The sequence below is a fragment of the Oncorhynchus masou genome, unplaced genomic scaffold (assembly GCF_036934945.1).
Source record: "Oncorhynchus masou masou isolate Uvic2021 unplaced genomic scaffold, UVic_Omas_1.1 unplaced_scaffold_1851, whole genome shotgun sequence".
Taxonomy (NCBI): Eukaryota; Metazoa; Chordata; class Actinopteri; order Salmoniformes; family Salmonidae; genus Oncorhynchus; species Oncorhynchus masou.
Genome location: NW_027008360.1, coordinates 33,520 through 49,874, shown reverse-complemented (window position 1 = coordinate 49,874; position 16,355 = coordinate 33,520). Strand labels below are relative to the sequence as shown.

The window sequence follows — 16,355 nt, the reverse complement described above, 5'->3', positions numbered from 1 at the left end:
AATCAGCTGAGCTTATGAAATTAAACAACCACGAAGGGACTCGAACCCTCAATCTTCTGATTCGAAGTCAGACGCCTTATCCATTAGGCCACGCAGTCTATGTTATACATCCCTATTTGACATCATACAGACTTTGCTATGCAACAATAGACATTAAAATTGTGAACCTGTACGAATGAGGAAAGCTAGTGATTTTTAACAAGTACAAAGATACTCTTTCCTTCAATCTTGCGATGCAGATTCAGACACAATAATTCTCAGGCCTTGCAGTCTTAGATTATTAAAGTTGAACAACAATGTCCAAGCTTTTCAAAGCAACAAGGCCAATGCCTTATTTAGGGAAATTGCAAACATGTACGAATTAGCTGAGCTAATGAAATTAAACGACCCTATTTGACATCATACAGACTTTGCTATGCAACAACAGACATCAAAGTTGTGAACCTGTCCGAATGAGGAAAGCTAGTGATTTTTAACAAGTACAAAGATACTCTTTCCTTCAATCTTGCGATGCAGATTCAGACACAATAATTCTCAGGCCTTGCAGTCTTAGATTATTGAAGTTGAACAACAATGTCCAAGCTTTTCAAAGCAACAAGACCAATGCCTTATTAAGGGGAATTGCAAACATGTACGAATTGGCTGAGCCAATGAAATTAAATGACCCTATTTGACATCATTCAGACTTTGCTGTATGAACCTGTCCGAATGAGGAAAGCTAGTGATTTTTAACAAGTACAAAGATACTCTTTCCTTCGATCTTGCGATGCAGATTCAGACACAATAATTCTCAGGCCTTGCAGTCTTTGATAATAAAAGTTGAATAACAATGTCCAAGCAACAAGAGCAATGCCTTATTTTGGGAAATTGCAAAGATGTTCAAATCAGCTGAGCTTATGAAATTAAACAACCACGAAGGGACTCGAACCCAATCTTCTGATTCGAAGTCAGACGCCTTATCCATTAGGCCACGCAGTCTATGTTATACATGCCCTATTTGACATCATACAGACTTTGCTATGCAACAACAGACATCAAAATTGTGAACCTGTCCGAATGAGGAAAGCTAGTGATTTTTAACAAGTACAAAGATACTCTTTCCTTCAATCTTGCGATGCAGATTCAGACACAATAATTCTCAGGCCTTGCAGTCTTAGATAATAAAAGTTGAATAACAATGTCCAAGCAACAAGACCAATGCTATATTTTGGGAAATTGCAAAGATGTTCAAATCAGCTGAGCTTATGAAATTAAACAACCACGAAGGGACTCGAACCCTCAATCTTCTGATTCGAAGTCAGACGCCTTATCCATTAGGCCACGTAGTCTATGTTATACAACCCTATTTGACATCATACAGACTTTGCTATGCAACAATAGACATCAAAATTGTGAACCTGTCCAAATGAGGAAAGCTAGTGATTTTTAACAAGTACAAAGATACTCTTTCCTTCAATCTTGCGATGCAGATTCAGACACAATAATTCTCAGGCCTTGCAGTCTTTGATAATAAAAGTTGAATAACAATGTCCAAGCAACAAGAGCAATGCCTTATTTCGGGAAATTGCAAAGATGTTCAAATCAGCTGAGCTTATGAAATTAAACAACCACGAAGGGACTCGAACCCTCAATCTTCTGATTCGAAGTCAGACGCCTTATCCATTAGGCTACGCAGTCTATGTTATACATCCCTATTTGACATCATACAGACTTTGCTATGCAACAATAGACATTAAAATTGTGAACTGTCCGAATGAGGAAAGCTAGTCATTTTTAACAAGTACAAAGATACTCTTTCCTTCAATCTTGCGATGCAGATTCAGACACAATAATTCTCAGGCCTTGCAGTCTTAGATTATTAAAGTTGAACAACAATGTCCAAGCTTTTCAAACAACAAGACCAATGCCTTATTTAGGGAAATTGCAAACATGTACGAATTAGCTGAGCTAATGAAATTAAACGACCCTATTTGACATCATACAGACTTTGCTATGCAACAACAGACATCAAAATTGTGAACCTGTCCGAATGAGGAAAGCTAGTGATTTTTAACAAGTACAAAGATACTCTTTCCTTCAATCTTGCGATGCAGATTCAGACACAATAATTCTCAGGCCTTGCAGTCTTAGATGATTAAAGTTGAACAACAATGTCCAAGCTTTTCAAAGCAACAAGACCAATGCCTTATTTAGGGAAATTGCCAACATGTACGAATTAGCTGAGCTAATGAAATTAAACGACCCTATTTGACATCATACAGACTTTGCTATGCAACAATAGACATCAAAATTGTGAACCTGTCCGAATGAGGAAAGCTAGTGATTTTTAACAAGTACAAAGATACTCTTTCCTTCAATCTTGCGATGCAGATTCAGACACAATAATTCTCAGGCCTTGCAGTCTTAGATAATAAAAGTTGAATAACAATGTCCAAGCAACAAGAGCAATGCCATATTTTGGGAAATTGCAAAGATGTTCAAATCAGCTGAGCTTATGAAATTAAACAACCACGAAGGGACTCGAACCCTCAATCTTCTGATTCGAAGTCAGACGCCTTATCCATTAGGCCACGCAGTCTATGTTATACATCCCTATTTGACATCATACAGACTTTGCTATGCAACAATAGACATCAAAATTGTGAACCTGTCCGAATGAGGAAAGCTAGTGATTTTTAACAAGTACAAAGATACTCTTTCCTTCAATCTTGCGATGCAGATTCAGACACAATAATTCTCAGGCCTTGCAGTCTTAGATTATTAAAGTTGAACAACAATGTCCAAGCTTTTCAAAGCAACAAGACCAATGCCTTATTTAGGGAAATTGCAAACATGTACGAATTAGCTGAGCTAATGAAATTAAACGACCCTATTTGACATCATACAGACTTTGCTATGCAACAACAGACATCAAAGAACCTGTCCGAATGAGGAAAGCTAGTGATTTTTAACAAGTACAAAGATACTCTTTCCTTCAATCTTGCGATGCAGATTCAGACACAATAATTCTCAGGCCTTGCAGTCTTGGATCATTAAAGTTTAACAACAATGTCCAAGATTTTCAAAGCAACAAGGAAAATGCCTTATTTAGGGAAATTGCAAACATGTACGAATTAGCTGAGCTAATGAAATTAAACGACCCTATTTGACATCATACAGACTTTGCTATGCAACAAGAGACATTAAAATTGTGAAAATGTCCGAATGAGGAAAGCTAGTGATTTTTAACAAGTACAAAGATACTCTTTCCTTCAATCTTGCGATGCCGATTCAGACACAATAATTCTCAGGCCTTGCAGTCTTAGATAATAAAAGTTGAATAACAATGTCCAAGCAACAAGAGCAATGCCATATTTTGGAAATTGCAAAGATGTTCAAATCAGCTGAGCTTATGAAATTAAACAACCACGAAGGGACTCGAACCCTCAATCTTCTGATTTGTCAGACGCCTTATCCATTAGGCCACGCAGTCTATGTTATACATCCCTATTTGACATCATACAGACTTTGCTATGCAACAATAGACATCAAAATTGTGAACCTGTCCAAATGAGGAAAGCTAGTGATTTTTAACAAGTACAAAGATACTCTTTCCTTCAATCTTGCGATGCCGATTCAGACACAATAATTCTCAGGCCTTGCAGTCTTAGATAATAAAAGTTGAATAACAATGTCCAAGCAACAAGAGCAATGCCATATTTTGGGAAATTGCAAAGATGTTCAAATCAGCTGAGCTTATGAAATTAAACAACCACGAAGGGACTCGAACCCTCAATCTTCTGATTCCAAGTCAGACGCCTTATCCATTAGGCCAAATGTTATACATCCCTATTTGACATCATACAGACTTTGCTATGCAACAATAGACATCAAAATTGTGAACCTGTCCGAATGAGGAAAGCTAGTGATTTTTAACAAGTACAAAGATACTCTTTCCTTCAATCTTGCGATGCAGATTCAGACACAATAATTCTCAGGCCTTGCAGTCTTAGATAATAAAAGTTGAATAACAATGTCCAAGCAACAAGAGCAATGCCTTATTTTGGGAAATTGCAAAGATGTTCAAATCAGCTGAGCTTATGAAATTAAACAACCAAAGGGACTCGAACCCTCAATCTTTGATTCGAATCAGATGCCTTATCCATTAGGCTGACGCTATGTTATACATCCCTATTTGACATCATACAGACTTTGCTATGCAACAATAGACACAAAATTGTGAACCTGTCCGAATGAGGAAAGCTAGTGATTTTTAACAAGTACAAAGATACTCTTTCCTTCAATCTTGCGATGCAGATTCAGACACAATAATTCTCAGGCCTTGCAGTCTTAGATAATAAAAGTTGAATAACAATGTCCAAGCAACAAGAGCAATGCCTTATTTTGGGAAATTGCAAAGATGTTCAAATCAGCTGAGCTTTATGAAATTAAACAACCACGAAGGGACTCGAACATGTCAATCTTCTGATTCGAAGTCAGACGCCTTATCCATTAGGCCACGCAGTCTATGTTATACATCCCTATTTGACATCATACAGACTTTGCTATGCAACAATAGACATCAAAATTGTGAACCTGTCCGAATGAGGAAAGCTAGTGATTTTTAACAAGTACAAAGATACTCTTTCCTTCAATCTTGCGATGCAGATTCAGACACAATAATTCTCAGGCCTTGCAGTCTTAGATTATTAAAGTTGAACAACAATGTCCAAGCTTTTCAAAGCAACAAGGCCAATGCCTTATTTAGGGAAATTGCAAACATGTACGAATTAGCTGAGCTAATGAAATTAAACGACCCTATTTGACATCATACAGACTTTGCTATGCAACAACAGACATCAAAGTTGTGAACCTGTCCGAATGAGGAAAGCTAGTGATTTTTAACAAGTACAAAGATACTCTTTCCTTCAATCTTGCGATGCAGATTCAGACACAATAATTCTCAGGCCTTGCAGTCTTAGATTATTAAAGTTGAACAACAATGTCCAAGCTTTTCAAAGCAACAAGACCAATGCCTTATTTAGGGAATTGCAAACATGTACGAATTAGCTGAGCCAATGAAATTAAATGACCCTATTTGACATCATTCAGACTTTGCTGTATGAACCTGTCCGAATGAGGAAAGCTAGTGATTTTTAACAAGTACAAAGATACTCTTTCCTTCAATCTTGCGATGCAGATTCAGACACAATAATTCTCAGGCCTTGCAGTCTTTGATAATAAAAGTTGAATAACAATGTCCAAGCAACAAGAGCAATGCCTTATTTTGGGAAATTGCAAAGATGTTCAAATCAGCAAAGATGTTCAAATCAGCTGAGCTTATGAAATTAAACAACCACGAAGGGACTCGAACCCTCAATCTTCTGATTCGAAGTCAGACGCCTTATCCATTAGGCCACGTAGTCTATGTTATACAACCCTATTTGACATCATACAGACTTTGCTATGCAACAATAGACATCAAAATTGTGAACCTGTCCAAATGAGGAAAGCTAGTGATTTTTAACAAGTACAAAGATACTCTTTCCTTCAATCTTGCGATGCAGATTCAGACACAATAATTCTCAGGCCTTGCAGTATTTGATAATAAAAGTTGAATAACAATGTCCAAGCAACAAGAGCAATGCCATATTTTGGGAAATTGCAAAGATGTTCAAATCAGTTGAGCTTATGAAATTAAACAACCAAGAAGGGACTCGTACCCTCAATCTTCTGATTCGAAGTCAGACGCCTTATCCATTAGGCCACGCAGTCTATGTTATACATCCCTATTTGACATCATACAGACTTTGCTATGCAACAATAGACATCAAAATTGTGAACCTGTCCGAATGAGGAAAGCTAGTGATTTTTAACAAGTACAAAGATACTCTTTCCTTCAATCTTGCGATGCAGATTCAGACACAATAATTCTCAGGCCTTGCAGTCTTAGATAATAAAGTTGAATAACAATGTCCAAGCAACAAGAGCAATGCCTTATTTCGGGAAATTGCAAAGATGTTCAAATCAGCTGAGCTTATGAAATTAAACAACCACGAAGGGACTCGAACCCTCAATCTTCTGATTCAACGCCTTATCCATTAAGTCAGACGCCTTATCCATTAGGCTACGCAGTCTATGTTATACATCCCTATTTGACATCATACAGACTTTGCTATGCAACAAGAGACATTAAAATTGTGAACCTGTCCGAATGAGGAAAGCTAGTCATTTTTAACAAGTACAAAGATACTCTTTCCTTCAATCTTGCGATGCAGATTCAGACACAATAATTCTCAGGCCTTGCAGTCTTAGATTATTAAAGTTGAACAACAATGTCCAAGCTTTTCAAAGCAACAAGACCAATGCCTTATTTAGGGAAATTGCAAACATGTACGAATTAGCTGAGCCAATGAAATTAAACGACCCTATTTGACATCATACAGACTTTGCTGCAACAACAGACATCAAAGTTGTGAACCTGTCCGAATGAGGAAAGCTAGTGATTTTTAACAAGTACAAAGATACTCTTTCCTTCAATCTTGCGATGCAGATTCAGACACAATAATTCTCAGGCCTTGCAGTCTTAGATAATAAAAGTTGAATAACAATGTCCAAGCAACAAGAGCAATGCCTTATTTCAAATTGCAAAGATGTTGAAATCAGCTGAGCTTATGAAATTAAACAACCACGAAGGGACTCGAAACCTCAATCTCCTGATTCGAAGTCAGACGCCTTATCCATTAGGCTACGCAGTCTATGTTATACATCCCTATTTGACATCATACAGACTTTGCTATGCAACAATAGACATTAAAATTGTGAACCTGTACGAATGAGGAAAGCTCGTGATTTTTAACAAGTACAAAGATACTCTCCTTCAATCTTGCGATGCAGATTCAGACACAATAATTCTCAGGCCTTGCAGTCTTAGATTATTAAAGTTGAACAACAATGTCCAAGCTTTTCAAAGCAACAAGGCCAATGCCTTATTTAGGGAAATTGCAAACATGTACGAATTAGCTGAGCCAATGAAATTAAACGACCCTATTTGACATCATACAGACTTTGCTATGCAACAACAGACATCAAAGTGTGAACCTGTCCGAATGAGGAAAGCTAGTGATTTTTAACAAGTACAAAGATACTCTTTCCTTCAATCTTGCGATGCAGACACAATAATTCTCAGGCCTTGCCGTCTTCGACAATGTCCAAGCAACAAGAGCAATGCCTTATTTCGGGAAATTGCAAAGATGTTCAAATCAGCTGAACTTATGAAATTAAACAACCACTAAGGGACTCGAACACTCAATCTTCTGATTAGAAGTCAGACGCCTTATCCATTAGGCTACGCAGTCTATGGTATACATCCCTATTTGACATCATACAGACTTTGCTATGCAACAATAGACATTAAAATTGTGAACCTGTCCGAATGAGGAAAGCTAGTCATTTTTAACAAGTACAAAGATACTCTTTCCTTCAATCTTGCGATGCAGATTCAGACACAATAATTCTCAGGCCTTGCAGTCTTAGATTATTAAAGTTGAACAACAATGTCCAAGCTTTTCAAACAACAAGACCAATGCCTTATTTAGGGAAATTGCAAACATGTACGAATTAGCTGAGCTAATGAAATTAAACGACCCTATTTGACATCATTCAGACTTTGCTGTATGAACCTGTCCGAATGAGGAAAGCTAGTGATTTTTAACAAGTACAAAGATACTCTTTCCTTCAATCTTGCGATGCAGATTCAGACACAATAATTCTCAGGCCTTGCAGTCTTAGATAATAAAAGTTGAATAACAATGTCCAAGCAACAAGAGCCAATGCCTTATTTTGGGAAATTGCAAAGATGTTCAAATCAGCTGAGCTTATGAAATTAAACAACCACGAAGGGACTCGAACCCTCAATCTTCTGATTCAAGTCAGACGCCTTATCCATTAGGCTACGCAGTCTATGTTATACATCCCTATTTGACATCATACAGACTTTGCTATGCAACAATAGACATTAAAATTGTGAACCTGTCCGAATGAGGAAAGCTAGTCATTTTTAACAAGTACAAAGATACTCTTTCCTTCAATCTTGCGATGCAGATTCAGACACAATAATTCTCAGGCCTTGCAGTCTTAGATTATTAAAGTTGAACAACAATGTCCAAGCTTTTCAAAGCAACAAGGCCAATGCCTTATTTAGGGAAATTGCAAACATGTACGAATTAGCTGAGCTAATGAAATTAAACGACCCTATTTGACATCATACAGACTTTGCTATGCAACAACAGACATCAAAGTTGTGAACCTGTCCGAATGAGGAAAGCTAGTGATTTTTAACAAGTACAAAGATACTCTTTCCTTCAATCTTGCGATGCAGATTCAGACACAATAATTCTCAGGCCTTGCAGTCTAAGATAATACAAGTTGAATAACAATGTCCAAGCAACAAGAGCAATGCCTTATTTCGGGAAATTGCAAAGATGTTCAAATCAGCTGAGCTTATGAAATTAAACAACCACGAAGGGACTCGAACCCTCAATCTTCTGATTCGAAGTCAGACGCCTTATCCATTAGGCTACGCAGTCTATGTTATACATCCCTATTTGACATCATACAGACTTTGCTATGCAACAAGAGACATTAAAATTGTGAAACTGTCCGAATGAGGAAAGCTAGTCATTTTTAACAAGTACAAAGATACTCTTTCCTTCAATCTTGCGATGCAGATTCAGACACAATAATTCTCAGGCCTTGCAGTCTTAGATTATTAAAGTTGAACAACAATGTCCAAGCTTTTCAGAACAACAAGACCAATGCCTTATTTAGGGAAATTGCAAACATGTACGAATTAGCTGAGCTAATGAAATTAAACGACCCTATTTGACATCATACAGACTTTGCTGTATGAACCTGTCCGAATGAGGAAAGCTAGTGATTTTTAACAAGTACAAAGATACTCTTTCCTTCAATCTTGCGATGCAGATTCAGACACAATAATTCTCAGGCCTTGCAGTCTTTGATAATAAAAGTTGAATAACAATGTCCAAGCAACAAGAGCAATGCCTTATTTCGGGAAATTGCAAAGATGTTCAAATCAGCTGAGCTTATGAAATTAAACAACCACGAAGGGACTCGAACCCTCAATCTTCTGATTCGAAGTCAGACGCCTTATCCATTAGGCTACGCAGTCTATGTTATACATCCCTATTTGACATCATACAGACTTTGCTATGCAACAATAGACATTAAAATTGTGAACCTGTCCGAATGAGGAAAGCTAGTCATTTTTAACAAGTACAAAGATACTCTTTCCTTCAATCTTGCGATGCAGATTCAGACACAATAATTCTCAGGCCTTGCAGTCTTAGATTATTAAAGTTGAACAACAATGTCCAAGCTTTTCAAACAACAAGACCAATGCCTTATTTAGGGAAATTGCAAACATGTACGAATTAGCTGAGCTAATGAAATTAAACGACCCTATTTGACATCATTCAGACTTTGCTGTATGAACCTCAAAATTGTGAACCTCCGAATGAGGAAAGCTAGTGATTTTTAACAAGTACAAAGATACTCTTTCCTTCAATCTTGCGATGCAGATTCAGACACAATAATTCTCAGGCCTTGCAGTCTTTGATAATAAAAGTTGAATAACAATGTCCAAGCAACAAGAGCAATGCCTTATTTCGGGAAATTGCAAAGATGTTCAAATCAGCTGAGCTTATGAAATTAAACAACCACGAGAGGACTCGAACCCTCAATCTTCTGATTCGAAGTCAGACGCCTTATCCATTAGGCTACGCAGTCTATGTTATACATCCCTATTTGACATCATACAGACTTTGCTATGCAACAAGAGACATTAAAATTGTGAAACTGTCCGAATGAGGAAAGCTAGTCATTTTTAACAAGTACAAAGATACTCTTTCCTTCAATCTTGCGATGCAGATTCAGACACAATAATTCTCAGGCCTTGCAGTCTTAGATTATTAAAGTTGAACAACAATGTCCAAGCTTTTCAGAACAACAAGACCAATGCCTTATTTAGGGAAATTGCCAACATGTACGAATTAGCTGAGCTAATGAAATTAAACGACCCTATTTGACATCATTCAGACTTTGCTGTATGAACCTATCCGAATGAGGAAAGCTAGTGATTTTTAACAAGTACAAAGATACTCTTTCCTTCAATCTTGCGATGCAGATTCAGACACAATAATTCTCAGGCCTTGCAGTCTTAGATTATTAAAGTTGAACAACAATGTCCAAGCTTTTCAAAGCAACAAGGCCAATGCCTTATTTAGGGAAATTGCAAACATGTACGAATTTGCTGAGCCAATGAAATTAAACGACCCTATTTGACATCATACAGACTTTGCTTAGCAACAACATACATCAAAGTTGTGAACCTGTCCGAATGAGGAAAGCTAGTGATTTTTAACAAGTACAAAGATACTCTTTCCTTCAATCTTGCGATGCAGATTCAGACACAATAATTCTCAGGCCTTGCAGTCTTGGATCATTAAAGTTTAACAACAATGTCCAAGATTTTCAAAGCAACAAGGAAAATGCCTTATTTAGGGAAATTGCAAACATGTACGAATTAGCTGAGCTAATGAAATTAAACGACCCTATTTGACATCATACAGACTTTGCTGTATGAACCTGCACGAATGAGGAAAGCTAGTGATTTTTAACAAGTACAAAGACACTCTTTCCTTCAATCTTGCGATGCAGATTCAGACACAATAATTCTCAGGCCTTGCAGTCTTAGATAATAAAAGTTGAATAACAATGTCCAAGCAACAAGAGCAATGCCATATTTTGGGAAATTGCAAAGATGTTCAAATCAGCAGAGCTCATTAAATTAATCAACCACGAAGGAACTCGAACCCACAATCTTTAGATACGAAGTCAGACGCCTTATCCATTAGGCCACGCAGTCTATGTGATACATGCCTATTTGACATCATACAGACTTTGCTATGCAACAACAGACATCAAAGTTGTGAACCTGTCCGAATGAGGAAAGCTAGTGATTTTTAACAAGTACAAAGATACTCTTTCCTTCAATCTTGCGATGCAGATTCAGACACAATAATTCTCAGGCCTTGCAGTCTTAGATAATAAAAGTTGAATAACAATGTCCAAGCAACAAGAGCAATGCCTTATTTCGGGAAATTGCAAAGATGTTCAAATCAGCTGAGCTTATGAAATTAAACAACCACGAAGGGACTCGAACCCTCAATCTTCTGATTCGAAGTCAGACGCCTTATCCATTAGGCCACGTAGTCTATGTTATACAAACCTATTTGACATCATACAGACTTTGCTATGCAACAATAGACATCAAAATTGTGAACCTGTCCAAATGAGGAAAGCTAGTGATTTTTAACAAGTACAAAGATACTCTTTCCTTCAATCTTGCGATGCAGATTCAGACACAATAATTCTCAGGCCTTGCAGTCTAAGATAATACAAGTTGAATAACAATGTCCAAGCAACAAAAGCAATGCCTTATTTCGGGAAATTGCAAAGATGTTCAAATCAGCTGAGCTTATGAAATTAAACAACCACGAAGGGACTCGAACCCTGAATCTTCTGATTCCAAGTCAGACGCCTTATCCATTAGGCCACGTAGTCTATGTTATACAACCCTATTTGACATCATACAGACTTTGCTATGCAACAATAGACATCAAAATTGTGAACCTGTCCAAATGAGGAAAGCTAGTGATTTTTAACAAGTACAAAGATACTCTTTCCTTCAATCTTGCGATGCAGATTCAGACACAATAATTCTCAGGCCTTGCAGTCTTAGATTATTAAAGTTGAACAACAATGTCCAAGCTTTTCAAAGCAACAAGGCCAATGCCTTATTTAGGGAAATTGCCAACATGTACGAATTAGCTGAGCTAATGAAATTAAACGACCCTATTTGACATCATTCAGACTTTGCTGTATGAACCTATCCGAATGAGGAAAGCTAGTGATTTTTAACAAGTACAAAGACACTCTTTCCTTCAATCTTGCGATGCCGATTCAGACACAATAATTCTCAGGCCTTGCAGTCTTAGATAATAAAAGTTGAATAACAATGTCCAAGCAACAAGAGCAATGCCATATTTTGGGAAATTGCAAAAATGTTCAAATCAGCTGAACTTATGAAATTAAATAACCACGAAGGGACTCGAACCCTCAATCTTCTGATTCGAAGTCAGACGCCTTATCCATTAGGCCACATAGTCTATGTTATACAACCCTATTTGACATCATACAGACTTTGCTATGCAACAATAGACATCAAAATTGTGAACCTGTCCAAATGAGGAAAGCTAGTGATTTTTAACAAGTACAAAGATACTCTTTCCTTCAATCTTGCGATGCAGATTCAGACACAATAATTCTCAGGCCTTGCAGTCTTAGATTATTAAAGTTGAACAACAATGTCCAAGCTTTTCAGAACAACAAGACCAATGCCTTATTTAGGGAAATTGCCAACATGTACGAATTAGCTGAGCTAATGAAATTAAACGACCCTATTTGAAAAAACCATGAAGCGCTACGATGAAACTGGCTCTCATGAGGAAGACCCAGAGTTACCTTTGCTGCAGAGGATAAGTTCAGTAGAGGTAACTGCACCTCAGATTGGAGCCCAAATAAATGCTTCACAGAGTTCAAGAAACACACACGTCAACATGCACTGTTCAGAGACTGCGTGAATCAGGCCTTCATGGTCGAATTGTTCCATTGAAACCACTACTAAAGGACGGACATCAATATGAAGAAGAGACTTGCTTGGGCCAAGAAACACGAGCAATGGACCGTGAGACCGTTAGACTGGTGGAAATCTGTCCTTTGGTCTGATGAGTCCAAATTTGACATCTTTACAGAGCTTGTTTTGCCAAGGAAAGTGAAAAGGACTGAGGGAAAGTAAAATGGAAAATACATGAAAAGGAAAATGGAAGAACCTCAAAGAACATTGCATTTTCAAGATCATGTAACATCAAACATAACATCAATATGCATCTTATATTCCTGCCCTTACAGAAAAACCACATAATTTCAATTGACATTTTATGTGAAAACATGTTTTGGAACACAACGTGATCACATTTTCACATGTGTAGTTTAATGTAATCACATGTTGCTTTACATGTTATCACATTATCTTCACATGTATTTTCTACATACTTTCGCGTCAGCAGTCCATCAGGCCAATAGATGGCGCTGTTGCACTGTTGTAGCAGGAGAAACAGCAAGTTCTGGCCAAGCGCTCACCATTCTGCAGAATAAGGACCAGAACTTTACAGAGGTAAACTGTGTCTGTTCTTTTACTATTACAGGTATGTAACAGAACTTCAAACGTTCAAATATATACACAATATGTAATAACATGCTATTTAACAACTTTGTTCAGATATTATCACGTTTGGAAAGGTTTTGATTTGGCTTTGTGTCGAACTGAGTGAGAGAAGAACGTGATTTACATTGAGTGAGAGTATATGTTAGCTTGATGCTAGCTGAGGTAAAAAAAAAAAAACATTTACGAGTCACAGAGACTATGTTTACTCAGTAGCTTACTTGTACTGGATTTTGTCTAGGAGATTTTTTTATCAAGAATCCGTTTGTTAGCGATTTCTGAGTTGGTTTTAGATGTTATTGGTTGTTTTGTGTAAAATTGTGCTCACTAGCTGGTAAAGTGGCCGAGCACGCTCAGTCTGGTGGACTTTTAGTGCATACAGTGAGGGAGAGACGATTTTCTGGAGGTGCCACTATCTTAAAGCTGAATGTAATTATTGTCACTTTTCTATAGAGGTAGCGGTATATAGAGAAACATTCAGTTATTTATGGTTTCATATATAGGTGTTTCTATTGTATGAATGTGAAATACATTGTGGTTTTCATGTGAAACCATACACTAAGACAGGGTTATTTGTGGAACATTTTTGAATTCTGCTTTAGGTAAAGTGCATTCATGTTGTGTTATTTAAAGTGTGCACTTGTTTGATGTGAATATTTTCAAAGTACTAACAAGAAAATAGACAATTGAACAAGAGAAAAAAAAAACATTCTTCAGAATAAAGAAAGCGCCAGAACTTTGCAGACTAAACTTGTGTCCGTTCTTTTTACTATTGCAGGCCACCTCAGCTGCACGTGTACTCTGTCTGCACACGCATCCACGCATGCACATACACACGGACAAACACACACTAATGTTCTCTCTCTTGTGTTTGTCAGCAGTTCATCGTGGCCCTGTTGTTCGCCTCCTTCACCAAAGCTCTGTCAGGGACCTACATGAAGAGTGCCATCACTCAGAGAAACACTTTGACCTGTCCAGCTCTCTCATCGGACTCATAGACGGCAGCTTTGAGATGGGTATCAACAATAACATTGAGTTGCTTGAGAATTCATGTAGTAAAAACCAGATACAGACTACAGTATGATCGATTTTTCTTGTGGTTCAATCAGAGTCTGCTCTCAATACTGTCCAGTTTTATAGTTGTTCCTATTAATTGATTGACTGACGTTTGTCCATGACTCTACTGTCAACCTCTAACATTGTTTTATTTGATGCTGTGTTGTTGCAGCCTGGTATCCAAACTGATACGCCATTTTTAGTTTAAAAAATAACTGTGTTTATAATTTGCGATTCCTGACTACTGTAGTGTTGTGGTTTCTTGCAGGTAACCTGCTGTTCCTGGCTGTGGTCAGCCATTTGGGGGCGAAGCTGCACCGGCCCAGGCTCATTGCTATGGGCTGTTTCCTCATGGCTGTAGGATCCTTCCTCACAGGCCTGCCACACTTCTTCATGGGACGGTAAAACAACTGAAATTAAACTTGTACTTGTAGAGATACTCCAATGCGTAGGATAGTTTCACTTTAGAAATAAAGAAATGTATCCAGTTTTTGATTAATCTCAGGTAACTTAGAACTAAAGTCTTGTGTAATTGGTCAGCTGCTTGATTATGTTTTGGGGCCATACATGTTAAGAGAAGGGACCAGAAGATGAAGCAGTGGTTCCAACCAGTGTCTCCACTGCTCAAGGGCCCACTTATATGCCAAAAGCTCCCAGTTGTATACATCATAGTTGCCTTCCGCTGGCGAGACCTGCTTGGAGTGAAAGGAGCATGGGTGCAGTTTCTTGTCCTCCTTGTTCCACTGTGAAAGGACCACACCAGCTCCGGTGTCCGGGGCGTCCACCTCTACCACAAAGGGACGAGTAGGATCAGGATGAACGAGGATGGGTTCGGAGGAGAAACGTCCCTTGAGCTCTATGAATGCCCTGTCAGCCTCGGGATTCCTGCAAAAACCTGCTTGAGTGAGGTGGGACAGGGCCGTAAATGTTCCGGAGGGGGTTTTGGAGAAGATCGGGATGTCGTCGAGGTGAACAAAGACGAACCGGTTCAACATATCCCTAAGAGTATCATTGATCAATGCCTGAAAGACTGCTGGTGAGGTAATTTTTGAACATCTTGGCCATGTTCTGTTATAATCTCCACCCGGCACAGCCAGAAGAGGACTGGCCACCCCTCATAGCCTGGTTCCTTTCTAGGTTTCTTCCTAGGTTTTGGCCTTTCTAGGGAGTTTTTCCTAGCCAACGTGCTTCAAGACCTGCAATGCTTGCTGTTTGGGGTTTTAGGCTGGGTTTCTGTACAGCACTTTGAGATATCAGCTGATTTACGAAGGGCTATATAAATAAATTTGATTGGATTTCAATCTGTCCGTGATGTGTACGCCGAGGAACTTAACTTTCCACTTCTCCACTACTGTCCTGTTGATGTGGATAGGGAGGATGCTCCCTCTGCTGTTTCCTGAAGTCCACGATCATCTCCTTTGTTTTGTTGAGGTTGAGTTTGAGGTTATTTTCCTGACACCACTCCCGAGGGTGTAGCATAAGAACAGCTTCATTGGCACAATGGACAATAACCTTGCACGATGTTCTAATCTAACATTCTAATCTATATCTGCTTAATATGTAAATTATTTCAGTGTTGGAGCCCCTGGCTATCCATAAATGAAGAAAAAAAAAACAAGAATATGGTGCCGTCTGGTTTGCTTATTAATATAAGGAAATGGTTCGTAGTCGCCCTCAAGCGTTCTTCTCAAATTACTGCATTAGATGTTTTTTTTGTGATTTTTAAAAATGATTTAACCTTATTTAAATAGGCAAGTCAGTTAAGAATACATTCTTATTTACAATGTTATATATTGCTCATCATTGGTGTCGGCTGTTGTTTACTTATTTATTTGTTGTCTCATCACATTATTGTACAAGAAAACGGAAACGGAGCTAATACACCAGTATTTCTTGTTTCGAGTGGTCTTTTTAGTGGTACGGGGATCCAGTATTGCGTCGCTGATTGCATTGA

The 16,355-nt window shown here is 38.1% G+C and overlaps 1 protein-coding gene and 9 non-coding genes across 10 annotated transcripts; 1 reads left to right on the top strand and 9 right to left on the bottom strand.

Annotated features, from left to right (window-relative positions):
* Positions 1–25: 25 nt before the first annotated feature.
* trnar-ucg (transfer RNA arginine (anticodon UCG)) lies at positions 26–98 on the bottom strand. Its single transcript has one exon. It is a non-coding gene; the product is annotated as a tRNA-Arg (tRNA).
* A 1,157-nt stretch (positions 99–1,255) lies between these two features.
* Positions 1,256–1,328, bottom strand: trnar-ucg (transfer RNA arginine (anticodon UCG)). Its single transcript has one exon. It is a non-coding gene; the product is annotated as a tRNA-Arg (tRNA).
* A 276-nt stretch (positions 1,329–1,604) lies between these two features.
* trnar-ucg (transfer RNA arginine (anticodon UCG)) lies at positions 1,605–1,677 on the bottom strand. Its single transcript has one exon. It is a non-coding gene; the product is annotated as a tRNA-Arg (tRNA).
* Positions 1,678–2,505: 828 nt separating this feature from the next.
* On the bottom strand, positions 2,506–2,578 carry trnar-ucg (transfer RNA arginine (anticodon UCG)). The gene has a single exon. It is a non-coding gene; the product is annotated as a tRNA-Arg (tRNA).
* A 2,754-nt stretch (positions 2,579–5,332) lies between these two features.
* trnar-ucg (transfer RNA arginine (anticodon UCG)) lies at positions 5,333–5,405 on the bottom strand. Its single transcript has one exon. It is a non-coding gene; the product is annotated as a tRNA-Arg (tRNA).
* A 3,089-nt stretch (positions 5,406–8,494) lies between these two features.
* trnar-ucg (transfer RNA arginine (anticodon UCG)) lies at positions 8,495–8,567 on the bottom strand. The gene has a single exon. It is a non-coding gene; the product is annotated as a tRNA-Arg (tRNA).
* Positions 8,568–9,099: 532 nt separating this feature from the next.
* Positions 9,100–9,172, bottom strand: trnar-ucg (transfer RNA arginine (anticodon UCG)). The gene has a single exon. It is a non-coding gene; the product is annotated as a tRNA-Arg (tRNA).
* Positions 9,173–11,203: 2,031 nt separating this feature from the next.
* trnar-ucg (transfer RNA arginine (anticodon UCG)) lies at positions 11,204–11,276 on the bottom strand. Its single transcript has one exon. It is a non-coding gene; the product is annotated as a tRNA-Arg (tRNA).
* A 276-nt stretch (positions 11,277–11,552) lies between these two features.
* Positions 11,553–11,625, bottom strand: trnap-ugg (transfer RNA proline (anticodon UGG)). The gene has a single exon. It is a non-coding gene; the product is annotated as a tRNA-Pro (tRNA).
* A 1,176-nt stretch (positions 11,626–12,801) lies between these two features.
* On the top strand, positions 12,802–15,431 carry LOC135532387 (solute carrier organic anion transporter family member 1B1-like). Its single transcript, XM_064959945.1, has 5 exons — positions 12,802–12,808; positions 13,191–13,328; positions 14,224–14,361; positions 14,670–14,802; positions 15,154–15,431. Exons 1-5 carry the CDS (start codon positions 12,802–12,804, stop codon positions 15,218–15,220), a joined length of 483 nt encoding a protein of 160 aa, XP_064816017.1. The 3' UTR covers positions 15,221–15,431.
* Positions 15,432–16,355: the final 924 nt, after the last annotated feature.